This window comes from Sprattus sprattus, assembly GCF_963457725.1.
Source record: "Sprattus sprattus genome assembly, chromosome: 2".
NCBI classification, from domain to species: domain Eukaryota; kingdom Metazoa; phylum Chordata; class Actinopteri; order Clupeiformes; family Clupeidae; genus Sprattus; species Sprattus sprattus.
In genome coordinates this window covers 51787563-51815108 of record NC_137921.1, presented here as the reverse complement: position 1 = coordinate 51815108, position 27546 = coordinate 51787563, and the positions used below count along the sequence as shown (strand labels likewise).

The 27546-nt window shown below is 44.7% G+C and overlaps 1 protein-coding gene across 5 annotated transcripts; it reads left to right on the top strand.

The window, feature by feature from the left end:
* The first annotated feature begins 1681 nt into the window (after window positions 1-1681).
* Window positions 1682-27180, top strand: tcf3b (transcription factor 3b). Of its 5 annotated transcripts, none has more exons than XM_080832099.1 (21): window positions 1682-1969; window positions 5189-5285; window positions 7084-7156; window positions 11528-11598; window positions 13440-13512; window positions 14117-14157; window positions 14338-14470; window positions 15140-15186; window positions 18051-18123; window positions 18339-18475; window positions 18780-18921; window positions 19075-19133; window positions 19248-19326; window positions 19619-19692; window positions 19878-20081; window positions 20568-20679; window positions 20876-21050; window positions 21423-21476; window positions 22051-22298; window positions 23321-23473; window positions 23586-27180. In XM_080832099.1, exons 2-20 carry the CDS (start codon window positions 5211-5213, stop codon window positions 23464-23466), a joined length of 2016 nt encoding a protein of 671 aa, XP_080688225.1. In that variant the 5' UTR covers window positions 1682-1969; window positions 5189-5210; the 3' UTR covers window positions 23467-23473; window positions 23586-27180. The 5 variants fall into 5 exon arrangements, with proteins under 5 accessions (XP_080688225.1, XP_080688223.1, XP_080688222.1 ...); XM_080832097.1 differs by having other exon boundaries at window positions 23318-23473; XM_080832096.1 differs by having other exon boundaries at window positions 19875-20081.
* The last annotated feature ends 366 nt before the right edge of the window (window positions 27181-27546 follow it).

Here is a 27546-nt window from a genome sequence, read left to right as displayed (position 1 = left end):
ACCTTCTTCAGCAATGTATGCATTGCCCCAGTGATTTACTGTTCCGCTGCTATCCAGAGGCTTCTCATTTGATTGTTCATCAAGGCAATTTTACGCAAACAATTACTGGGGAGAGCAGCATAATTGTAGCCTGATGTATATGCAGTGCATATGTGTTAGTTTGTAAAGGTATGCATAGCCATATGTGGTTCCTCTCTGCCCCAAAGCATCATTATAACTCGCAGGACCCAAGGGGCTCATTATTACAATTCACTGTGGTTTTCTGCTCACCCATGAGAGATTCATGTTATTATTTACGATTATCACTTACGAGCTTGCTGGTCTCTTTTCCCTCTTTTGAATCTAGTAGTATTAAGAAACCATCATTTCGTGTATAATGCCATATTAAAAAAAAAAAAAAAAAATAGACTATTATGCAGTATCAGTTGAGATCTTTCATGTCTTAAGAATGCAGTTATTATAATTATTAATTTGAAATATGTTGTTGTAAGCTATTTTTGCAGTTGCTGCCAAGAAAGGGATATAGTTTACAATATGAATACAGGGATCAATCTATAAACGATGATTTTAGTTATGCAGTCTGTTTATATTTCTGTTGCCCACATGACCACCATCTGGGTTGAAGCACGGAGGTCCTAACTAGACATCTCTCTCGCGCTTCTACTGCTGTACCTCTTCTACCCTCCCCCACATTCTGCACTGTTATGATCCCCGGACTCTGTGATCCTATGCACCTCTCCCTCTTCTTCCCCTCCCCAGGTCTATGAATCAGTCACAGAGCCACAAAACGATTCCTTGTCTAGGGTTCGTTTTACTGGTAGAATATGTTTGTGGAAGGGGGTACTTTTTTCCCCTAAAGGTTGACATGTAGCTTTATACACTGACGGCAGTATTTCAATACGAAGAGGTTAATATATATATATATGTGTCAATGGCACACTTCTTCTCTCTTCTGGTACAACAAATGTATTTAAATAATGAATTGAATGAGTTCAAGTAATTGATCAATGAATCAACCCATATGGGAAGATAACTAACATTCCAATTATTTGCGATTGTGAAAGTGACGGCATTTTTCAAGGGTTAGACCAAAGCAGGGCAAACAAAAAGTCCATCAAGTAGGTTACGAGGACTAAGATGCATAAACCATGTTTTCAACTCAAACTCTGTGGATTCTGTTTCGATACTTGCTGAAAGAAAAAACGTTAACCAAAGCATTAAAATGATGTCACAGGCTGTATTCGAGCCTCCTCAGCCAGCCTCACTGGCCGCGCTGCTGAAGCAAGCGTCAAGGCGGGGGCCGTCCTTATGTTCGATCAACTACTGGCTAGTTCAAGTGCTTGTCACATGTATAGCTTTTCGATTGGCCAGACCCCCACAGTTTATCTCTCCATCTCGTGCTGCTCCGGCATTATCAAAGCGCTCTTCTCTAATTTAAACCTCCGCTGAAAGGTATAGGTCTCTTTATGTGTGTAGGTTGTAAGAATACCCCTTAACTAACGTCGAGAATACTGCTATAATTTGATAGCATTTAACAACAAAGAAATATCATATGTTAAAATTTAGCTCATCGTGATGTAACTATTCTTTGCATTTGGGCGTTTGAAATTAGACACCGCTGGCTTTGAGGCCCCTCTTTCCATGCGGAGGGATACGTTGTTGCTACCAACAATGTGGATGGAGGTGGTTAAGATGTCTACTAGAAGAATGAAATCGCTACAATTGTAACAACAAAAAGGAAGTCGTGAGTCTGGCAACTGGAGACTGTTTATAGTCGAACGGGTAACATTGTTTTATCACGCGGATTGCTTATCGAAGCAAGGTCGTGGAGCAATAGAAGACTTCTTGCAGCGCTTCCCAATGCTTTTCGGACGCAGAGCTTGAAATTCTCCCCAAGTTTTATGTGTTTTTCCTGCGAGATTCAGCCTTTCTTTTTCTCTGTTGGATGTCAGACGTTTGAAAAAGAAAGGTAAAACTCTCCTGTTGCTGTCAAATGTTAGTTGATCAATATCATATCGCGTTATATGGTAATGATAAAGTTAAGTATGCGGTCTATTGTTGAACGTTTCACTTATTCTGCCTCAATAACTCAAGTTTGGGGATGCGTGCCTCTGTGAGTGGGGGATGTGAAGTTTTTGTATGGTGGCAGAGAAGGTGGTGAGTCCAGCCTAGTGGTGTTGTTGAGGTGGTCTCTGCGCCAAGCCTACCATGAGGGAAACCACTCCTTTGTTCGCTGTTAAGATATGGATTGGAAATTAAATGTTGGAGTTGTACTTTCTTAGAGATTTGACCTTTGAATAGATTATTGTATTTTCGTACTACTGTTAGAGTGTGACTTTTGAAACAGCCACCAATCGTATCTTTTGGATTATGAATTCGGTCACAGTTTAACGTTAGCTGAAATGTATACTAATGGGCCGTAAAGTCTCAGCCCAAGTTTTGATGTATGTCGAAGTAGGCTAGTCTTATGCACGAGTAAGTGACCGATAGCTCTATTTCACATCAGCATAGCGTTAATTCCTTAGAAGTAGAACCATAATACTGACTTTGTTGCGTATTTGGCAGGAAATTCCTTATGGCCCCAACCCCCACAATCTCCTCCTCTTTCCTCAATTTCAGTCTCTGGAGTGAAAGTTAGATATTTTAACGAGGTTGTGTTTAATACCTAGAAAAGTGTTGTTGTCAACACTGTTTCCGTTTGTACCCAATCTGTGTCACATGTAAAATACAATTTCTTTTAGACCAACAGCTTCACTTTAACTGTTACACATGTAGTCTACTTGGATTCAAAATGTGTTGATGTGGAAATTGTCAGTTGCTATGTTAAGCTATGTACAATAAGAACGTTATGGTAGTATTTTACTTAAAATGTCTTTATAACGTGAGCTGTCCATGTCAGACGTTTGGCTTATTGGCTGAAATGGCAGTGGACAGAATTGAATGACTTTACAACATGGAATAAATATTCAACATCGTTCCAATCGCGAAAGCAGTTCCAGCTCCCTCGCAAAATATTTAATGGAATTATTAGTCCGTAGAAATATCTGTAAGCAATTGTACAATTCCTATTGGGGTTAAAAAGAAATCATCGAGGTCTTAGTAACGACGTTAGGATTAGTTATAGAGCAAACATTCCATGTTACAGCTGTGTTCCATCCTTTTGACGAGGAGCAACAGTTGCGCTTATTCTACTAATAAAATGGGTTGACCGTTCCCTGTAGCCTTCTATTTTATTTGGCCCGTCTTCTGTTGTGCATGGTTTCCACTGATCTACTGAAAATTATCTGAATCCCCAAGATTATTTAGGTCTAAATTTGTAATTTTACATATAGCGTAGTGTAATTTGGCAAATATAGGTTTGGCAGTGTTATTCGATGTATAGGCCTGTGTTAACGCCAGAAAGATAACACATCTCCTGAATAAAATAAAATCGCTGCCAGAACGAACTTAAAATGGACAAATGAGTCTATTTTTTCGTTATGATTTTCACGTATTTTACCGTATAATCTATTGACCTTAGATATTTGTCGCGATAGCCTAGTCGTGGCCTGCACGCAAACCACTAACGTCAAATTATGAGGAAGGCTGTTGTTTTGACAGATTGGAACCTTCCGTGGCCTCGTGTATTGATTCAAACCAATGACTTTAAATAACATTTATTGTTTTGTTATTATCTAAATGCTATTTGCACATCCTAAACACTGTCCACACTTATTTTTAGTCAACCGTTATGGTAAAGGACCGTCTATTGTCATCCAGTTCATCTTTATTGGTAGGATGGCGCACCTTGTGGGTTGTTGTTGTTGTTCGTGAATTACGAAGTGTGTTTTGTCTGAACCTTCACTGGTTATATATCTAAAGAGCTCTTCCGAGATATTCCCGGGCAGCATCTGACCCCACAGTTAACGTTGGCATCTCGAGAACCAGAGGAAGTGCCTCAACATTAACTAAGATAGCAACACAGAAAATGGATTAAATCATTCATACTCAGTCTGAACTCAATGCCTTGTGAGTTTATTCAAGCGTGCAATACTTGAATTGAATTGTGGAAAATAGGAAACCACCTGTTGACATCTGGGCATTTTCTTTGTGGTATCTTTACAACTAATGGGCAAAGTTTTTATAATCCCACATACCTTGTGTTTTGTGGCACATGCCAGTCTAATTAAAATGTCTTATGGTGTGTGGCTGGCAAGATGCCATCTGTTTTATTGAGCCTTGTGAAAATTCTTGTTATTTCTGAACAAATGTGATTGTGTTGCAGCTCTGTCTCTCACAGTCTTTTGGTCTGTTCAGATACTAATCTGTATGACACCATCTGAATGGTAGCATAGATCAGATAAGTTTTCATTATGTGACCAGTGGATGTTACAGAGACGTTGATTAAACACACATTCACCTGTCATTGTTTCGACATTTGACTTCCTCAGTTATATGTTCTCTGATGCCTATGTGTGGTAGTACATCTGAATTTGTATACTCAACAACTTCATTTACAGCAAAGCTAACATATCTGGTACTATTCACTTTACCATGTTGTTTTGGCCTGTGTGGAGGTACGTATAGGCCAGCAAGTGTCACATATGGCATGTTGGAGATAGCTGTGCATTAACAAGGATTCAGACCAGAATTCCTATAAATAAAGATGTCCCCTCTGTTTTGTGGTTGTACAGTAGTATGTGGTGATTTTTGTTTGTTTCCACACAGGTGTACAATAATAGGAAGGGTTAAGCATCAAATATCTTTGTAACCACTTGGTGTGCTTTTGTGACCATGAGGGCCAAGTGCTAGCACTCTCTTTGTTTGACACGGCTGAAACGTAGAAGGTGACTTCTGAGCCCCCTAGAACTTTTCAGAACTACTTAACACTGGTTAGCCATCACTTACTGAAGCCATAATCTACTTCACTTTGTGTACAATGTTGGTTAAGTCAGTCAGTCAGTGCAGTTGTTCTTCTGTGACATGATCACACGGTTGACTGTTGCACAGTTTTCACTCGTCTTTTGTTGAGGCACTGCAGTCTAGGAGAAAAAAAAAGCAACAAATCCCCCTTGGTAAGACGAAAGACCTATCTACCAATGTTTGCTATTCCAGAGTTATGGCCTTGGGCCTCCGCTCCTCTCCTCTGCTCTGCTCTGCTCCGCTCCGTGTAGTCAGTTTACCCCATATGTGAATCTCTCTCTCATAGGGTTTTTTAAGCACAGAGGGGCATGAACGAGCAGCAACAGAGAATGGCTGCAGTGGAAACAGACAAGGAACTCAACGACCTCCTGGATTTCAGTGCGGTAAGAGAGAGTGGGGGAAGGGTGTAGGACCAGGGCTCGAGTGCTGTCGGGAGGTGGGTGGGTTAGGAAGGAGGGAGGGAGTGAGGGAGGGAGGGCCAGCTTTGGGAGAAGAGAAAAGTGAGGCCTCTGAACCGTCCGTAATGATCTTTGCGAAAAAAAAGAGAGGAGGAGAGAGGAGAAAAAAATCAGTCAGATTGCCCCACCCCACCTCACCACCCTTTGCACGGTGCCATTGACAAGTTTTGCTTGCGCAAGCTTTTGAGGAAATCCATGGGGAATAGCCCCTAAACACTTCCCACAAGTTAGCCCGACCTTGTCTGTAGCGAACTCATCAACTCTGTGATTCCACGTCTTGAAAACAATGAGCGTCTTTGGCCCAAAGGTACAGGTCACCCTGTATTGTTCCTGAATGCCACCACATTGCAAATATGGCTGGGTTGGCAGTTGTGCAGGTGGAGAGGGATCGGGGACTGAGGGGGGCAGCTTCTCAGCTGATGCTGATCCTTCCCTGGTCTTGTTCCCCCACCCTCCCCAATGTGGGCACACTGCTCTCTCCTGCAATGATGGTGGCCACGCTGGCTGGGTATCTCTGGCATCGTGGCTTGCAGCAGGAACGAGGAGGCTGCCGCACAGATAGAGTGATAATCTCTGTTTTCACTGAGTGGCCTGCTTTGGCCTAATTGATTGTTATGGAAAATTGCCATCTTCGGCAATGGCAAGGCTATGAATCCTAATTATGAAAATACTTGTAATCAGGCTTGCCAACCCAAATGAATTACAATCTAACAACTAATTACAAGTCGCTGGTATTCAATCTGTCAGCGCGTCTCCTTCGCTCCCGTAATTATTTATGCCTTATGGAACAGGGTGACCAGAGCACCTTGAAGCTTTGCTTGACAGAGAAGTATTCAAAGCACATGATCAGCATTCAAATGGCATGCAAAGGGATTCTTTTTTTTTTTCTAGGACTCAAAACCAGTGGGAAGAACAGAACACGTCCATTGCCCCCAAGAGGGCAAAAACCCTGTGTGTTTTCACTCTGTCTTTCCATGTGCCTAGGAGAACAAGCCTCAGTGTGGGTTTTTAAATCTCTCTGGCAGATTTTAATTCACATGTGCATACATGTCTGTTTGTGTGCCTAAGGACACAGCAGATTGTTAAAACATTTATTCTTCGTTTTCAGTAATATATCAGAGAATTAACAAAACCGTTCAAACCAATTTGGGAAGACTCGAGACTAATGGAATTGGTAGGTTTTTTTTATTTTTATTATTTGGCGTCTATAGTAATGTTTTCCAGAACATAAGATAAAATTGTGGTATTTTCCATTAATCTCTCACAATGTGTGCCAGCATAATGAATATAATTGAAAACTAATTTGTGAACTCCGACATAATTAGCTTTTTAAGGAGAAACGTATAAAAGAATTATCTTAAATGAACATGCTAATTTGCCTGTAAATGAGTCACTTGTTTCACTTTGTCTAGCTATTTTGGCAGATACTATATTATGCAGGCTTTTTATGTCAGTCTTCACTGACAAGGCGCTCAAACACTTCCCAGTACTCCAAGTGGTGCCATGTTGTGAACATTCACAAACTCATAAAGAGACTCCAATTTCTCACTGCATCCTAGGTAGCAGGGCAGTAATCACCAATGTAGGCGTCTGTTTTCACCACAGCTATAGTTCACCATTGCTGCTCTCTGTAACACGAGAAACCACAAATGTAATTAAAAAGAATTAAAATGTTGTGATGTTCCCGCTAACTGTCCCCCCTCCATGTCTTTCTCTCCTCTAGATGTTTGCACCCCCAGTGGCCAACGGAAAGAACAGACCAATCACACTCGCCAGCAGTCAATTTAGTGTCTCAGGTAAGTCCTTAAACGCGCTCACACAAGCATGCCTCAAAAGTAACCGTGGCATCATTCTGGTCACCTGCTTCGCTTGCTGTGATTTGCACTGGTCGGTTTGGGGAAAGTGTTTTGAGCAGAATGCACCTTTGTAGTCCTAGCAGCGGGTTTGAGAAGTCCCATGTCCTTCACGGTTATGTCCATGCGGGTAGTGGGAATACCGCTGGCTCTCGTGAGGGCTTTACTTCCTAGCCCAGGGACTTGTGGGCAGCCCAGCCCCAGCGCTGGTTACTTTGATCTGTCTGCTCTGCAGTCAGAGAAGGACAGGGCAGGCTGTTGCATGTCTCTCCGATTTTTTTTTTTTGTACAGCGCTCTCCCCTCCCTCTTCTTCTGGTCTCTCCTCTTGTTATGCGTCCAAAATGGCACACCAAAGTCAAGGCTCGAGGCCGTTTCGCTTCCTTTGAACATTTTGTGCAGCTGACAACACCTCTCCGTCCACAGCCCTGGAATTTGGTCTATGAACACTGGGTACATGGACAAGGCCTGGATTGAAATATGAGTGGGCGTGAGGTGAACAGACTGCAGTGTGGGATGTCGGCCTGGAGTAGAGTACTGAATGAACATTTATCTAAATGTTTTCTCAAAGAACGGAAGCAGAGCACACGTTGGCATATTACACATTGTTGCAAGCTTTGTTCCCTCGCTGTTTACTGTTTATAATGGTTCAGTCAGAGAAAGCCCATGGGAAAGCTGTGTTCCATGTCTTTTTATGAACTGATCTGTTGTTGACACGGGCCCCAAGAGAAATAATCTTTGAGCGTTCACGTCGGGTTTATTGTTCATATTGTCAGGAGCATGAGTGCAGGTCCTCATGGCCACAGTCTCCCCTATTGCACTTGTGAATGAGGTGTAGGCCAGCACAAGTCACTGTTCGTAGAAGGAGCAATTCAATTAGAAGTACAATTGCTTACCACCTCCTGGAAAGATTTCATTTTGCGCTCTCTTAATCCCATTGTGGTTGACCTGTATTATTTGAAGGTGTGAAATTTACACCCTAATTTCTTGGCATGCTCCCTGGAATACCATTCAGGGCAATCATTTGGGGAGCTGAGACCCCCCCCCCCTCTCCACACACACACACACACACACACACACACACAAAAAGGCTTATGGATTTAAAAAGGGTACCCCCCACCCCATTTGGAGTGTGAAACACTCCGCCCCCAACACAACAGAGCCCCTATTCCCCTACTGACCAGCAGGAAACGGCTCGCCGATGAAACAATGGCCCCCCCATGTCCCCATCCCCTCTGTCGCCGCTCACGGGCCCAGCATGCAGCCAGTGCCGTCGTGTGGGAAGACACTGAGCAGGATCGCTAGCTGCTCCGCCTCAGCTGGGAAAGCTGGGGGAAGGCTCAGTTGAGATCCACAGCCAGGGCAGGTCAAAATAGAGCAGGAGGTGTCTCTTCCAAACATGCCTGTAGGATGTACGACTTGTTGCGGATTGTTTGTTGCTGAAGTGTTGGGTTGTTTGGGACGTATGCATATTGATTTGGAAAAGTGAAGAATTTGGAGATTACATCTTCAAACTCGTTAAAAGGGGAGAAACTTCTCTGAGGTGTCGGCGTAGTATGTACAGTAGATAACACACACACACCGCTTGCCCTGTAATGTTCAAAGCGAGACAAAAAAAAAAGAGTTAGAGCTAAGAAGAGGAGAGCAAAGACAAAGCAAAGTGGGTCACAGGAAAAAAAGTGATGTCAGACAAGGAGGGGGGAAAAAAAGCAAGCAAGTCTGGCCTCTGCCTGTGATGTCACAGCCTATCCATTAGGAGGTGTAACAGTGCGGGAACGGCCCCCGAGATGCCCCAACCTGGGCTGCAGCGGCCTTCCAGTCTGCATCTGTCCCAGACAAAAGTACTCAGAGGGGTGCTAATTGTGTTCGGCGTTGCCTCTCCCCCGCCCCCTGCCTCACTGCGCTCTGGGCCTTGTGGCCTGAAGCGAGCAGTAGAAGCAGAGCAGAGGGAGCGGAGGGAGAGGGAGAGGGAGAGGGAGAGGGAGCGGGAGCTGGGGTTGAGTTAGGGATGTAGCTGTGGCTACGCGGGAGCACTCACACCATGATGGCTTTGCCAGGCGTCCCCTCGCTCACCTCCGCAGCTGCCGTTCCTGTCACCCGCTGAGGACAGGCCCATTTCCCCACCATCACACCTCTCTTTCTCCCTCTCTCTCTCTCGCTCTCGCTCCCTCCCGCTCCCTCTCTCTCTCACATACAGTCACACTCTCGGGCGCACACTCTCTAAAGAGACTCATCACCTTCTGGATGACCTGGCACCCGTTGTCTTGTTTTTAATAAACGCTCCAGCTTGAAGATCTGACATTAGAGTTGTGGCAAAATGAAACTGAGTTTCAGTTGTGTTTTACAGCTTTTAGGAATGACTAATGGCCCCATGATTTTTTTTTTTTTTTTTTTTATACGTATAAAAATATGGTCAAATATAGTTATAGGTGAAGGTTAATAAACTATCCTGAAATGATTCTGGATCCCATGATCTTTTGTCCATTTAAAAAAAAAAAAAATTGCTATCAGTTGCTGTAAACAGCACATGGCTAGCTCCAGATTGTTAGTTGTGTTTTTTTCCCTTCTTAAACCTGAATGCACATATTAGCAATTAATAATGCATGCACTAACACAGGGTCTTGGAGTGTTGTTGACCTGAAAGCGAGGATTAATGCATTAGTGCTGCCAAATAGTGCTTAATTACAAGTCTGTCACCCAAAAAACACATGTTCTCATCATCATACACCACATAGGTCTTCTTTGTAGTTATGGGTACAGCAGAAATACTACCTAGTTCTTACAGTAATTTAACCAACTCCTAGGCCTACCACTAAGCTCCAGGGTAATTTATATTTTGTGAGCATTCAAACAAAGCGGTGTAAAATCCTCATTGACAGATTTCTTGTTTTTCCTGTGCTCTGCCGTAGCTGTCCTGGTTTCTCAACAGAGGAACACATAATGTCAGTCTCTGCCTGTGTGACTCTATACCTGGCTTAAGTGCCTTCTGATGGAGGGGCTGCTCAAAGAGCCAGTGCATCCTTTTTTTTCCCTTTTATCTGCCCCCGTCTCTGGTTTCAAACGCCGAGACAGCCGTCGTCCAACAGCAGGATTAACGTATCGGAACGAGCATCTAGAATTTAAGCAAGGATCGTATTGAATGGCCGTAGCCAGCCAGATAGTCTGATGCCCTGAGGCAAGCCCTGCCGTATTTGTCATAGTCATAGTGTGTGTGTGTTTGTGCATGTGCTTTGTCGCAGAGATGCGGCCTCTCGTTTCTCTGACAATAACTCAGTAAAGCGGAGAGCTTCCTCTCCTTCCCCACCCCCCTCGCCTCCCGCTCGCCGCGTTGCTGGAGGAGGCTCTATAGATCACCGCTGTCAGGGCGCATGTCGCCTGCCTGCATGCTCTGCTCCACTAGCTTCATCACTCTTTCTCTCTCACTCTCTCGCTCACACACACACACACACATGCACGCTTCTCAGCCGCCGTGCATTCTGGAGACCACAACCAACCAACCAACCGACCCCCTCCCTCTCCTCAGCCTTGTCCCCTCACACATTTTTAATTAGTCCCCCCACCAAAAAAAGCGAAAGGATCTATGAATATTCATAGACCGTCCACATTAATATGCACAATTATGCAAATCTGGATGCAATTAAGCTGTGTGTCTCCAGAGAGCTTTGGTAGCATTAACGCGGAAGACAGGAGAGAAGGGAATGGGTTATTAGGAGCTTTCTGCTCCGCCGCTCTTTAAAACGCTTGCGTTCTCTGCCATGGTCTTTTGAAAAACCGGCAAATATAAATAAATAAAGAAGGAAAAGACGGAACATGTTTTGCCAAGTTGATTGACATGATTGCGGCTTGGCAGAAACTGCGCAGCATTTGTCTTGTGTGGGCAACGGGGGCTAAGTGGATGGATGGCGTTCAGTCGGAGCCAATGCTGAATCTCCGCTTGATTTGTGCTTTCTCTGGGATGCCCAGACCCATCCAATGTCCTCTGATAGGCTTGGGATGTTGGTGCCTGCATAAAGACTTGTGTATTGGTTTCAAGCCCCCAGCCTCAGATACATAACAATGACTTGGCTTGGGTTCAGAGAGAGCTTGTGATCTGAACGAGAGAAGTACTGTGTGTGTGTGTGTGTGTGTGTGTGTGTGTGTGTGTGTGTGTGTGTGGTTGTGGGACAGAGGTGGGAGGGGGCAAGCAAAGCATGGCTGTATGTGGTTTATGTATTTCTTCTAACTAACAGTACCATGTACTTGTCATCTTTTTTTTTTAATCCAGAGATCATTTTCCTCCATCCATTCCTCATATTGTGTGTTTGTGTTTGTTCCAGGTTTAGATGAGCGCAGCAGTTCTGGGTCTTGGGGCCCTGGAGAACAGAGCCCCGCCTTCAGTCAGGGACGGGTAAGTGTGACCTCCTCATTCAGAAAAGGTCCAGGTCTCCCACTCCCATAGGGTCTAGTGCTGTTTTTTTTATTTTTTATATGAATGGTGCCACTCGGTGCAGCTTCACTCAGTTTAGCCTGTTGACCAAACACAGCCTGGATTTGCATTTCCATGCATCAGGGTCTACTCGCTTGAGAGGGTGTCTGTAGGGATAACGGCCGCCACGAAGTCCTGACATACAAACATATTTCACTAAGTGGAGGCTAAGAACTCCGTGGCTAATAGCGTGACATTAGTTTTTCCCGTTTATACCCCACTTGACATACTTCTATTTAGGTATGTATGACATTATCACAAAAAGGAAATACCTAGTTTAGTCAAAAAGAAACCAACAATCCCAAGTAATACTTTCTTTAGTCAAAGATAACGGATGTTGCTTGGTTAAAATTGATTCCATTATATCTAAGTTTTAATCCTTGCTGACAGTAATTTTAGCTGTTTCTTATTATATTTGTTAGATGTTTATACCACGTGTCACAATGAGTGAATACGTTTTTATTTTGTTAATTCAGTCATTCCTTTAACACACTCACTGTGGTAGAAATGTCAGTGGGCAGTGGGTTACTATTCAGACTTTCCAGACTCAACTTTTTAACTGGATCTGCTTCATACATGTCTTGATATACATGAATGCAGGCACACTATGGCATGTGCTGAATGATGGTGTCCTCAACATCATTCTGCACATTTGGAGGTGAACCCGGCATGTTATGGCTGCTCAGGAGAAGGTCTAAAATTAGCGCGGTGCAGTTTGGCAACATTCACCTTGTAATGAAAATGCAAATTAGCTTGGCCCGGCTCGGCTCAACAGTGTCAAAATTGCCAGTAGTAAAACGCCAATAGATATGTCCAAAATATATATATATTTGCATAACCTATTCTGCAAGTTATACCTGCAACTGCATACGGTTATAATCGAAGCAATGGCACTACGACACGAGATAAATCCTGTAAGTTGTTTATTTGTAAACATCAACATGGTTTGGACGAACAGAATTTCAACAGTGAAGTGAACTCACTCTGCGTAAGGTTGCTAGAATTTAGAGTCACTTTGTATCAAACAAACCCAAAAAAAGGCTTTGGTCGCTGATTTTTCTGATAGATCACGACCAAATTGGCTGATTACCATGATGTGTCTGACAATCAAAAGTAGATTAGGGGAAGCCTTTGGAGAGCGGAGATCAAACTGAAGCTTTACGGAGACTGAAACGTGATTGGATAAAGTTGGGGCCGTGTCATTCACCGTTACCAAAAGGTTTCACTATGGAACCCATTTTCAGAAGTTTGAAGTCAAAGACCAGTTTTTGCAAAAACTCTTGTTTTTATTTGTGCCTTAGTCTTGTCCTTGAGGGGGAATAAACTGAAGTGTCCTTTAATTTGCGAGCTGTGTAGTTTTTGTTCTCATAAATGAGTATCATGGGTGTTGTATTTTTAGTGCACAGTGCTCACATCTTCTTCTCTCTTCTTTCTCTCTCACTTCTCCTCTTGCTTTCTTGTGGTCCTCTCTCATTTTCAATTTTTCTCTTTCTGTTGTTCTCTCTGTCTTTGTGTGTGTTTCACTCCCACATTCTCACACTTCTTTCTCTGTGTCTCTTTCTCTCCTTCTCCCTGTCCCTCACTCTATCTCTCTCCTTTCTCTCCCTTTCTGTATCTATCACCTCTCTCTCTCCCTCCCTCTCACTCGTTCTCTCTCTCTCTCCCTCTTTTCTCTCCCTTTCTGTCTCTATCTTTATCTCTCCCGCTCTCTGTCTCTCCCCTCCCTCCCTCTCTCTCTCTCCCCCCCCCTTTCTATCTCTCAGGGCTACGGCGATGGCTCCCACTACAGCGAGCATGATGGGCTCTCCTCCCCCTTCCTCAGCTCAGGGATTGCCGGTGGGTTTATCAGCCTGTGAGGTCACACTCAGCTCATCGTGAGAATCTCTGCCTGAGAGATGCCGCAATTCAGCAACTCTTAGGCAGACAGCACTGTAAATACTTACTGGAGGATGCATCTCGAGCAAAGGCTGTGTTTGTGTGTGTTTGCATATAAGGGAAAGAGAGGGTATTTGTGTGCAAAGGAAAGAGAAGGTGTGTTTCTGTGTGTGTGTGTATGTGGGGGGAATTTGTGTGTTAGGGACATAGGGCATGTTAAGGGCATTGAAGCAGAGAGCCTCCCTTGGGTTTGGCCTGGCCAGCAGCTTCTCGGCAGCTGAGCTGAGTGCCTTGAGCTGGGGGAGGTTTACACTTTCATAACCCCGCTCCTGTGCCCGCCCGCCTGTTTCTCACTTTCAGGCCTATTCACACACACATACACATACATACATACATACATACACACACACACACACACACACACGCACACACACGAAAATTCTACTTAGCCATGTAATTGTTTCATCACCTGTAGGGTTTCAGTACTGAGTACACACACTGTGAGTACTAAGCCTTTGTTCTTCTGACCCTAGTCATTCTCACTCTTTGTCTTTTCCCTAAACAGGAAAGAATGAAAGGGTGCCATACAGCTCCTTTGGGGGACAGGTAAGACCATTAAACCTGCTCTACACTTTCAGTAGGAATTATTCATTATCAACATTTTGCCATGTACAATTTGCCCTGTCTTCAAATGCAAAATACATCATCAAGTGTTTTGAGATGTTTCTATTTCCCCAACGTTACATGCTCTATCGTGATTGGTTCTGTTGATGTGATTTTGTGCAGCCGGGATTCCTTCCCAGTGACATAGCGATGCCCAGCCCGGATGCCATGTCTCCCTCTGGCCTGAAGTCTAGCTCCCAGTTTTATCAGTCATATCCCAACAACCTCCGCAGGCGGCCCTCAGATGGAAACCTGGGTAAGACGCAGATATCTGTTCTGGCTTATAATGTATATTTTCATTCAGACAAAATCTGTCCAAAGAGACCTGCATGCATGCATGCATACATTTGACCATGGCTTATTGAGATTCGAACCCATGGCATGGAAGTCCCTCTATTAAACCAGCTACATTGCAGTCGATGTCTAAATTAACAGCCTAAAGAAAGTTGTGTGGAGTGGTTGAATTTCATTTTTTTTAGTTAGTAATTTTTTCTGCCATTGTGCTGGTAGAGTTAACTATGTTTCTTTGCTTTTAAAGCTTCACATTTACTTTAATTTATTTATTTATTTATTTTAAGTAACTCACTTCTTACCAAGCATGTAGCCAGGGCCATTTGAGTTTCATTTCACCAGATGTTTGTAATGCCCCACACCAGCTCCATCCCCCCAGCATGAGCCTTTATTGTTTAGTCGTAACATCGTGTAAATGGTTTTGCTAATGTTCAACGATACGTTTTTGTGTTTGACTCGGAGCGATGTGTAAACTAACGCCAGGATGCCACTGATGATGCAAATGAGGATTCTTTCAGTCAACAGCTTTTGTTATTACCCCTTTTCCCTCCCCTCCACACACAAACCCCACTCCCACCCCCAACCCCTTCTGTACCCCCCCTCCATCCATTCCCCAATCCCCATCTCCAAACAGACACCCAGCCCAAGAAGATGCGGAAACCCCCAGGCCTGCCTTCCTCAGTAAGTACCCTCTCCTCTGCTCTGCTCTTCTCTGCAGTCCACTGGCAGCTAATGCTAACGCGCTCTCCATGTTCAGCATCACAAGTTAGGTGACAAGGGGCCCTCTGCTAACACGCCGCAAGCCCTGACAGATGTAGGTTGAACAGTACGCTAGTGTCTGCTGTGTGTCTGTGTTGGTTTACCAAAAAAGAAAAACAGTAGTGCTACCCTGATGTGTTAACTTCATGAATCACTACATAGAATGGCATCTGGCAGGCAATTATGCCATCCCCCCCCCGTCCCCCCTCCAGGTTTATGTCTTCCAATTAGCCATTGCTGAAAAATGTCCTATTCAGAAAAGGGTCATAAAATCGTCATAAGATATAGTCATGTAAACACAGTTCATATTGTCCATATTTCTCAGCCTATGTAACTGCAAGAGGGAGGGAAAAGGTGGTTTGTGTTGGCGTTGTGGTAAGTCGGTGGTGGTGGTGGTGGTGGTGGGTTGTTCATTGTTTTCGTATTGTTTGGTGTCAGCTGTGGATCAGGCATGTTTGTGTGGAGACGTGGTCTTGTAATGTTGTAATATTTAAAGGCACCCCCCGTCACGCACGGACACACCACCACCCTCGTCTCACCACATGATGCGCCCCCACCCCCCCCCCACTCGGGTGACCCAGTTGTGAATCGGTGTGTTCCTGAGGCCTCTTAGCCTGTCCCTAAGCCCAGATTAATGACTGGCCCTGGTCTTCCAGCCCCCCCCCCCCCCCCCGCTTCTCCTCAGCCCGATCTGCATGGCGACTTCCTCCAGCTGACAATCTCTCTCTCTCTCTCTCTCTCTCTCTCTCTCTCTCTCTCTCTCTCTCTCTCTCTCTCTCTCTCTCTCTCTCTCTCTCTCTCTCTCTCTCTTTATTTCTCTGCCCACCCCCATCCCCCTGCTCTTCTCTCACCCTCCTCCCTCTTTATCTATCTCTTTCTCTTTCCCCTGCCCACCTACCACTTCCCTCCCGCCCTCCTTCCCTCCCTCTCACCCTTCTCCGTGCTGCCTCTCTCTCTCCTCTGCCCACCTACCCCTTCCCTCCCGCCCTCCTTCCCTCCCTCTTACCCTTGTCCATGCTGCCTCTCTCTCTGCCAGCCTGCCCACCCCCTTGGATGGGCAGACCGCTCATTCCCCCTTAGTGTAGATTTCCAAAGCTTATCCTTTATTATGTTTCTTCTCATGGTGGATATATGACTTGATTGGTGTCTTCTGTTCATCCTCAGAATAAAGTTCATCCCTATTTTGGGGTAATTTCTCAAAGATCCCTCTTCCTCTCCAGAAAATTGCTAGTTTCATGCAGTTTCCATTTTTTTTTTTTGTACTGCAGCTTTTCAGCAGAATTGGTGGTGAACTACTCTGTGGAAGGTCGGCCATTGTTGGAGCTTTTTGTACGCTTCCCAAACACAACAATGGTTCCCCCACACTTCTCCAGTCAGATCCATCTCCATTTAAGAAGCGAAATAAAGAAACTCTCGTCTCCACCGCCCCCCTCTTCACAGTTTTCTATCCTCATCCTTTTCTAGTTTCATCTCCCCTAGAATCATCAGCCAGTTTATTTTTTTTTCTCATTCCTCCTTCTTTCCCTTTCCTTCATAGAGAACATCTCACCCCCCCCCCCCCTTCCTCTCCCCTCCCTCCCCCCCTCTCCCAGCCCCTCCACCCCTCCGCTCTCTTCTGCCCAGCTGCCTGTGGAGTTGGACCTGGTCCAGGAACAGGCAGATGGCTCTGTAATTAGAAGTGCATCTCTCCATTCCCTTTCCACTTCTCCCTGTTAAATCAAATTACAGAAAAAAACGCAGTTTGCTGGATTTGCATTCTCTGCTGCTGTAGTCCCCCCCCCCCAACCTTCCTCCCAAAACCATCTCACACACACACAGACACACACACAAACACACACACACTTCCTCACACATGCCAAAATGGTGAGTGATGGGCTCTCGTGTCAGGAAGCTCGGGTCTTTGCATGCCTTCCCCTCAGCCCGACCAGCTTTTTCAGCTCTCTCGGCACAGGCTGAAAGACCCTGTATTCAGCCCCTTTTATGAAGCATTTATTTATTATCCCCCTAATAGCTCGCCACTGAGCAAAATGTTTCGTGTAGTTAATCGGCGAGCCTTGTGCTGAATGAAGTAGACGACCTGGAATCGACCCTGGGACCCTTCTGCGTACTGAAATAGTTTCTTGATGAGCTTCAGGCTCGCCTCTTTGTGGGTTGTACAGAAAAGGGGGGGTGTAGGGAGGGGGGTGTAAGTGGGGAAAGACAAGCTGAAAAGCATGCCTCTTCCACGAGGCTGGGCAGTGGTCAGTTATTTGGCAGAGGCTGTTTCACTAGGGGTGTTAGAAGCTGAAGCTCAGAGCAGCAGGTAACCCAGTGGACCCGTGCCAAATCGGGATCCGATCTGTGCCGGAGCCGGCAGCCCTGTCGGGTAGCGGTGTGTCGCCGCGCTCTCCCTTGGCACCTGGGCGAGGAGAGAGGAAGCGCTTGCTGCGCACTGAGATTTCGGTGGCGCGTTTCCCAGCGTGGCACGGCCATCGCTCACTCCTCTTTTTTTTCTCTCCCTTTTGCATGGATGGATTACGCCGTGCCACTGAAAAGCAGGAGTGGCGGGGCGGCGATGGCACAGACCCCTACCCACCGTACCCACTGGTGTGAACAGGAGGCAGAAATATGGTGCCTGCTACCCAATATAGTTTCATATTGCCCCTCTCACATAGCTTAGATATTGTGATTATCAAGCAGGCTAGGACTGATCCAGTTGTAACCATAACACAGACCAACACAGAGATGCACCATTTTAGAAGTCACCATTTAACACCATAAATATCTTCTATTATTGCTCCTGCTAGGTATATGCCTCTACATCAGGGGAGGAGTACAGTCGAGAGACGGCAGGATACCCCGGCTCCTTCTACATGCAAGGTCAGATGCGCTACTTTCTGTTCGTTTGGAAATTTGAGGTGCTTTTTAAATTGGGGTCACATGTGGCATGCAGCTCCTACAACTACTTAGCCCGTGCTTGAGGAAATGACCTGCCCTCTCGTGTTTGTGTGTGTGTGTGTGTGTGTGTGTGTGTGTGTGTGTGTGTGTGTGTGTGTGTGTGTGTGTGTGTGTGTGTGTCTCCTTTCTGTTGACAGAGGGCCTTCACCCTTCCCCTGACCTGTGGGCTTCCTCTGGAGCCCTGGGCCAACCCGGCTACTCGGCCATGCTGGGGAACTCGTCACACATCAGCCAGTCGGGCTCCTTCTCGGCCCTCAACCCCCAGGACAGAATGGTGAGGACGCAAGGCGACATCCCCCTCGGACTTGATCGCCACGCTTTTTCTTCTCCCCCTCAATCGTGCCACGGTCCGCCCACAGGGTGTTGGTTACCATACAGTCACACAGCTGTGCTAATTATAGGTTGGAGTGGAGATGTGACGCACAGGTTGTGTAATCTGAATCAGGTTGCTGACGTGAAGAGGTCTAACCTGTGTGTGTGTGTATGCGTGTGTGTGCCTCCCTCTCCCCTTCTCTCTCTGACTCTCCTGTACCACCCTCCTCCTCTTCATCATCATCATCATCCTCATCCTCGTGCAGAAGCGGCAGCCACTGCCCCTGTCCCCGCAGAACTACCCTCTCCATGGCACTGACGTAAACGGCAGCCTGCCCTCCGGCTTCCACTCCAGCTCCGGAGGCTTCAGCCACTCGGCCTCCAACAACGGCGGCGACAACGTCATCGGTACGACACTCCTCACTCTCAGCGCCGTCGTAACCTGTGTTTCTGCTCTCAGATGGATGTTAGAATTCAGTGTTTCTGTCTCGAGTTGGTCACTGTGGATGTGTGTGTGGGTGTAAAGCTTGAGTTGATAAAAGTGTGTTGTGTCCTTGACAGCCAATCGAAGCACCACAACAAACAGCTCAGGGGATGAGATCGGGAAGGCTCTTGCCTCGGTGAGTTGCACAGCAGGCCTTTGTCTGTGTTTTTTATTTTTATAAATGTTTTATATCTTTACTCATATTTTTGTTCATGTCGTCCTTCAATGGCATTTTTGTTGTACATTGCAGATTTACCCATCAGACCACAACAGCAACAACTTCCCTTCAACGCCTTCCACTCCTGTTGGCTCTCCGCAAGGCATTGCAGGTACAGCTCCCCTCCCGTTCCTCAGAGACGGCGCCTTTAGCAGCTTACTGCTGTTGCATGGTCACACACATGCCACAATACGTGCTAGATTATTGATGCTAAGTCTGAAAACACAGTGTTATGCTGGAAAGATGGGGCTGCTTCATGTGAAAGCCTAGTTGTGAGTCTTGAGAAAGCAAAAGAAAGCGCTACAGCACCACCTACTGTCCTGGGTGAGGTCTGTAAAAGGCTGTCAAAAGCTCACTCTGTGCATCTCACACTTTTTTTTTTTTTTACTTTCTGTCTTTTGCAGGTGCATCACAGTGGCCAAGACCCAATGGTCCGACCGCCCTGTCGCCAAACTATGAAGGAGGACTGCACGCCCTGGTACCCTTACAGCACGCACTCTCACTTCTCTCTCTTCCCTGGCAGCCTTCCTAAAATGCTGCATCCCCTTGCCTTTCTCACACTTTTCCCTCATAATAATTCATTCCACTTCAAGACTGAAGACTTTTTTTTTCCATGAACCATCACAACTGACATGCCACCCTCCACTTCCCCCTCTGAAGCAGAACAAAATGGAGGACCGTCTGGACGAGGCCATCCACGTGCTGCGCAGCCACGCTGTGGGCCAGGGCCCAGGTCACACGGGGGGTCATTCGGACATCCACAGCCTATCCAGTGCCATCAGCTCGCTACACAACGGAGCTCTGGCGGGGCTCCCGCAGGCCTTCGCCGCCGCTGGCCTGAGTCTCGGCAACCGGCACCCTGCCATGGTGAGTCTTGGAGATCTACATCCTCTGGTGCTGGGGAAGCAGTGGCCAAACGGCCTCATGGAGAGAGTAGCGTTTACGTTAGAGAGGATGGAGAGATCAAGAAGGAAGACCTGAGAATGTAGAGAGCCGAAGTGATGTGTGATGATGTGGTAACTTATATGAATATTTCAAGTTTGTTTGCTTTGACCTTTGAAGAGGGTGCGAGTGCTTAGGCAGCACAATGGAAAGAAAATAAGCTGGCATCACTGGCACAATGACACTGGCACAATCGACATAACGCAGGGTGGATGTTTTAATAGTTTAAATGTGGTTGCGTTTTTGTATCGACAATGAATGAATGTTTTTGCCTAAGACTGTGTATGTTTAGGTATAGTTATGTAACCCCTGTCTGTACACCACAGTTGTAAAACACAGGTTCTGCTTTTAAAAGAAATGTACGGTGTGCTGCTTTAGATTTAGCGCTTATTCGCTCTCCTCTCCTGTCAGGGTGGAGGGCACCGTGAAGAGCCCACAGGCCTGCCTCCCAGCAACTCCTTACTGCACGGCCACCACGCCCCTGGGACCACACAGCCTGGAGGACAGCCAGAGGGCTTCACCAGTGAGTCCTCTCTCCAGTCTACCTTCTGCAGATCTGTGCTGTGTGTGCTGCTGGCAAAAGCCCTAAATAATACACACCATGTCTAATTCTTTGTCATTTTACGTCTTTATATTTGACATCTTATGCATTTAATTCTTTCTGTCTGTCCACTTGTTTTTTTCCTCTTTTTCCCCTTTTCCTCCCTTTCTCTCTTCAGATCTGCCAGGGAGCATAGCCCGCTCCACCCACTCTACCCACTCAACCCACTCCAACCACTCCTCAAACAGCTCTGACATCAAGAGAGAGGACAAGGAGGACGACGAGAACTCTTCCATAGCAGACAAGTCTGAGGACGAGAAGAAAGAGAGCAAAGCAGCCCGCCACCGAGCAAGGTAGAAGGATTTTATTTTCCGACATTTATATGATAACATTTGTCCAAGGGGAGCGCAACCTGTTCCTGGCTACCGTGATTTTGGTGGATGAATTTAAAACATTTCTCAAATGTGGCTAAAAATGTTGCTTGAATTACTGAATGCACCCCCAGCCAATGGAGGGATGGGACTTGTTGTGTTTGGGTGTAGATGAGGTTAGCCAAATACTATCCTGTATCCTGTGATTGTCTGTGAGTTTCGCATGTTTTGAAGCGGCGCTATGTTATGTCAGTGGACAGCCATCACTCATCTGGGCACATCCCAGGCGTCCTTCCCCACAGACTCTCACCATGATGTTGCTCCCCCCCTCCCCAACTGTGATATTATTTTCAGAAAGGATGCGTTAACCCTCCAGCTGTTCTCAGCTGTTTCAGACCTAGCAGACGAGTAAGTTACCCACCTCCCCTGAGAATGTGCTCATGTCCCTGATCCCCCCCCCCCCCCCCCCCCCCCCCCCCCCCCCTCAGGAAGGCTTGCCTCGCACATCATTAACCATCATCATCTTTCCTTTACCTGGGGAGTCTGAAGTAAAAGTAAAGAGGCGCCCTTAAAAGCTGAGCACATAACCACTGATCATAAGAACACATTTTCAAATGTGAGCAAATAATTGTTTCAAGTTCAAAGTGAGGAGGTACTCCTTAGTCAACTGCAAATATACAAATATTTACCAAAAACAAATGTCTACGAGAAGCTTATAGTGTGTCAGGATCTCTCTGCAGTTTTATTTTGGCATGATGTGGTCTCGGTAGTTCTGCAGTGCAAAATGGATGCATTTGGAATTGTTGCATTCACATATAGTCTAGTCACGTTATGTCTCACTGACTATTTTGTGATGGATGAATTCTACAAAGATTTAAGCCAAGCAGTATACATACAGGAGTCAACCTTCCGCTTGTTCACATGCATGTCTCTTTTCTTTGCCCACTACCACCACCACCACCACCACCACCACCACACACAGTCTAGAGAAAGAAGAAGAAGAAGAGGACGATGAGGACCTTCCACCTGAGTTAAAGCTGGAGCGCGAGAAGGAGCGCCGAGTGGCCAACAATGCCCGCGAGCGTCTGCGCGTCCGCGACATCAACGAGGCCTTCAAGGAGCTGGGCCGCATGTGCCAGATGCACCTCAACAATGAGAAACCTCAGACCAAACTGCTCATACTCCATCAGGCTGTCAACGTCATCCTCAACCTGGAGCAGCAAGTGCGAGGTGCAGTAATGCCAATGTCTTAAAAAAATCTCTTCTACAAAAGGCTTATTATATGTTTTTATAGAAAGAAAGATAGAAAGAAAGAAAGAGGTAGCACTTTATTTGGTTAGTCCGCCCACAGACTTTACAGATGGGTGGTTGAAATTCAAGTTCAGTCTTTCTAATTGTTAACCGAATAATATCACCTTAACCAAACCCAACCCCTAACCATAAACTGTAGTTAATGGAGTATAAACCGATACATTTGTTTATAAGCTGAGCATCTGTAGATGGTCTATAGGGGACCATCCAAATAAAGTCTAACCAAGAGAAATGATCTCTCTCATGTATTTAAATAATTTAATTTGGCCAGTGTCATTGCCAGTCCAACATTAGGTGTATGTATATTTCAATAGTCATGGTCCAAAAGTACCTAAAGCCAATATTGGATATGCATCTTGGATACTGTGTTACATGCTTGCATCTCAACATTGTTTGCTATGGTCTACTCTGAAATGACATAACTAGTAGACATGGGTTATTGAATACCATTAAATGATCGAATAGTTTGTTTGCCAACCTGCATTAAAAAACAGAAGAAGAAGAACATGTCACTACCACGAACATGTGTGGCGCTGTGAGATTAGATGCTACTGTACAAACAGAAGAAACATGCAAAGCCAAACACTAAAGCATGAATAGGTATCTGTCTTTTGTGTGTGTGTGAGGTGGAGGGGGGTTGTGAAATGGTTCCCAGGGATTTTCAAACAGTATTTTTCTTTGCTTTAAATGCCCATCCCTACTCTCAACCATTTAATTGTACAGGGAGTAAACACACCAACACATTGTATGCCCAGGCTGTACTGTGGTAGTTACTTTGGATAAAAATAAGCAAATGTGAAGGTCCTCATTGCAATTGCCCCCTTACATTTGTTTCAAATGTGTTAATTTTCGGCTGTATACGAATAAGCTTTCATTGTCAGTGCCGACTTGGTGGTAATCCCTGCTCACTCTCAGAATCCCTCTCACGTTCATTCCAGCAGAGCGCAACCTGAACCCGAAAGCGGCGTGCCTGAAGCGCCGAGAGGAGGAGAAAGTGTCCGGCGTGGTGGGGGACTCTCCCATGCAGCTCTCCGGAGCGCACCCTGGCCTGGGCGGGGACGCCCACAACCCCGTCAGCCACATGTAAAGCCCAGGTGAGTCCCCTGCAGCGACCTTCAATGCCACAGCACAGGATTCATAGGACAACTCTTAGGGATGACAAGTGTGGTTAATTATTATTACATTTTTTGTGTCTCTTCTCTGCAGATCTGATGGAATTTCCTTGGCTCTCAGAAGACGTGGCCTTTCTCTATTCTTCCATCGGCCCCATCATTGTGTGTGTGTGTGCGTGTGTGTATACGTGTGTATGTGTGTGTGTGTACGCGTGTGTGTACAAATACTGGGGTGAATGTGCATTGCCCATGAAATTTACAAGGTGCACGTTCACACACGCCCATTTTGTCTGCACACACGCTTACTGCCAAAACTGACACAGCCTATTTGCCACACTCCTGACCATCAGTACCAGCGCAAATGTGAAGAACATTTCTCTTGTATACTCATTTCTGTTCTTTATTTTGTATGCTTATGTTCTTTGGCTTCCACATTAGGATGGAGCACTGGAGTAGTTGTCCTTTTTCCGCAAAGGACAATATTTTCACTGCCGAGAGGTACTCTGAACGAGAGACACCTAACAAAAAAAGTCAAAATTTAATCAAGGATTTGTGCCTACTTGTTATGTTTTCTATATATATATATACATATATATATGAGACATTGAAGCAAATTGCTTTCATGCGTGGAACAAATTTTGTTTATCAATTGCTTGTGTGATGAGCAAGTTTATGTAGTGCGTCATTCCCAACCTAAAGGTACAGTCTTACTTGTGTTGTGTAACCAAAAGAGTATGACATGAGAGGGACCTCAGCTGTGCTCGAGGCTTTGATTGTCTCGAAGCAGACCCAAGCTACGTGGCTAAGGGGGTCATGCGAAGGTTAGCCAACACTTGGATGAGGGTAAACCTGCTAGCTTGCTCACAAGATGTCTAAGTGGTAGAAGACGGAACTGTCCATCCACAGTGCAACAGTCGTCATTGGTCCAGTTGGATGAGGATCCATCAACCTGAGGTCAATGCACAGTGTTTAGTCTGAGATAGCAGTGCAGAGTTTTTAAAGCACAAACATTGTTCTATCATCCCATCCTGTATACATCCCATCATGTATCTCTCTCCCCCCCCCCCCCCCCCTCGACTTGGATGATTGGTTGATGATATCACACGGCTCTGTGTTTGGCATTTGATCAACTCAAAGTCTGTCAGACTGAATACTGTTTGTCTCCCTGGCTGCCACCTGGTGGAGAAGTTGCCTCTCAGTTGTCTTACTCTTCCTCTCCTCAGTCTCTCTCTCTCTCTCTCTCTCTCTCTCTCTCTCTTACTCTCCCATATGACGATATGTTCATATATGAGTTGTGTCAATTCCTGCCTGATATGGTTGGTTTGTATAACTGCTTGGCTAGTGACGGAGGTTCGGTCCAAACACAAAAGCTGATTTATCAGCATTGCTCTTCGTGGACTGGATTCAGCAGGCTCTTTAGTTGTGTTGATATAAATATTCCAGAAAGTAGGGACAGGTGCAGGACATTTCACCATTACCCTTGCGTTTGCGCAAAATCCTGAATGAATTGGAAGGTTTTTAGGCTTAACATTAGACAGAACAGGAGGTTCCATTGCAAATGTATTGCTTTTTTCTGAGTTTAAAGTCCACATAATGCATACATAAAACTATGGATGTTGGTTTAACATTCAGAAAGCAAAATTGAATATATAGGCCTATATGAATATATAAGAAAAGTATATTTTTGTTAGACTATACATTGTAGATTTTTACAAAAATGTCAAAATATTAGTTTGAAATGAAGAATATATCATAGAGGCAAGGAAGAAGAGTGTATCAAAAATAAAAAATAAATTACATACCTGAAAGGCTGCAAATCAATTCAGTCAGTCCTCTTTATTTGATTAGGGAGAGAGGGAGAGATGTACTTTCAGCAAGCACACTGGCTCAACCACAGAAACAGGGTTTTCCCATTTCAAGGGGATGGGTCACAACTGTCCAAGGGAGCTGGAGAGCCATGCAAAGAACTGAACTGAAAATGTGTTGCCATACATGGCGTTTCAAGTTCTCTTGGTGTGGGAAAAGTTGGGACAAAAGTAATGCCACTGTCTGCAACTAAATTCATTGGAGATCAAAGTGTTCTTATGGAAGGGTGATGTAGCTACAAAAAGGCACTGCTTTCCCTCTGGACTTTGCCTTGCTCATACAATTATGCAACTGGTTTTGAATGTACCATTCAAATATAGATTGCCCTCATTTTGTTTTGTTTTTTATTTATTTCAAGGTTGTAGTTTTGTCTGCAACATTCTTAAGGAGATAACACCGATGTGGAACTTCGGTATCCAGTAAAGTTGATGTTGGTGGAAGATTTTTGCAGAAATTAGGTGATACAACAGTGTTATCTGCGGCAATTGTTATGCTCCTTTAAGAAACATGAAATACCACAGACTTGTGTTGCAGTCATTGTGTTGCAAACAAAACATATCACATCACCATTTTTTGAACTGGGAGGGGAGGGGAAAGGGAAGAAATCTTTCAATATTAAGAGTGGCCTTTTCATTCTCAAGACGAAACTGGTCGTATTTGGAGAGTGAAGACTTACCAGTGCCTAAACTTAAAATGTTCTTTCATTTGTAAAACATTTTCCCTCTGTCTATTTTTTAACAGCATAACATTGTATGTGTTGCTGTGATAAGAGGTACATCCCAATTTTTATTTTATTTTTCCATTTCATGCTTTTGGGGGAAATATGAAATGGAATAATTTACATTTTTCAATGTATCTAATGAAACATTTAACATGTGTAAATGTCTTTTTTTTTTAGTTTGGTATGATCTTTTACCTATGTCAATACCCGTGGGGAAAATTTGTCAGGTTCAGTTTATTTTAGTTTTTAACCCCCACTTCTTTCTTTATCCCCACTTTATGTTTTCCTTCTTTTTCTACTTTTTTCATTTCTATGCCTCTTGACACTACTGGGCTGCGAGACCTGGGCGTCTTTAGCTCTGTGTTCTGCGAAGCACCTCAAAATGTAAAACTTTGATGGTAGAAGGGGCCTCTTTTTTTTATCATCTGAACTGGAGCATCTCTTTGATACTATACTATACTGTCAGCAAAATTCCTCCTTTAAATCTGTAGAATAGTCTGCAATGATGTTTGTTTTTTCTTTCCCCTGAAATATTATGTCTGCTTTGACATTGTCCACATTTTCAGCATCTCTAAGTCAGAGCTTTGAGTGGTGTTAATAGTATCCGATTGTACAAGGCGGTATTTTGCATTTCATTTCAATATTTGTTCTTTTGTAAGGTGAAACTTGCTGAAGGTGATAGCAGATCATTTGTCCTGATAAATGGACGTAATTATATTCACAGAAGTTGAATGATAAAATGTACCATGTGCAAGTATGCTAAGGTCCTGGGCTGGAGAAAGAATGAGTGGTCTAGCCGTCTCCATCGCAGTACAGAGGTACCTTTCAGAACCATGCATCTTACACCTGCAGTACAGACATGAACAATACTGCTGTTGTGTTTTCAGAGTGCCTCCAGTTTAGGTTTTTTCTTTGTTTGTTTTGTTTGTTTTTTGTTATCATTTTGTTTTATATATAAATATATATATAAAGTAGGTATTGAGAACTGTCGTGTATATAACAGTAATGTAGCAATAAATGTGCCATTTTTAATGACAGAAATATACCTTTTTTCAATGTCCGGCTTTGAATCTTGTATACTTCAAAAAAGAATAAAATCAATTGAAACGTTGTAATAAAAGTTTTATCATAGCTTTATAGCATTTTATTGTCTCTGAATACTTGCTTCAAGTGAAAATATGTACAGTTAAAGATGACCCACTTCGTGAAAGCTGATGTTAGGTTGTCAGTATTAAAGCAACATGAAAACCCATCCGTGAAAGTCTATAGGTCTATGTGAAATGAGCCATAGTTTACCACACAAACATAGCCAGCCCACTCTTTTCGATTTATACATAGAACATGGATACAAATGTAATGGGCGGCAACAGTGTAACATTGATATTTTAATCCGACCATAAAACGGGTACCTTCGGGTCCTAAAACTATTTACCATCAGCCATATTAACAGAGCCTTGAGCCTTCGACA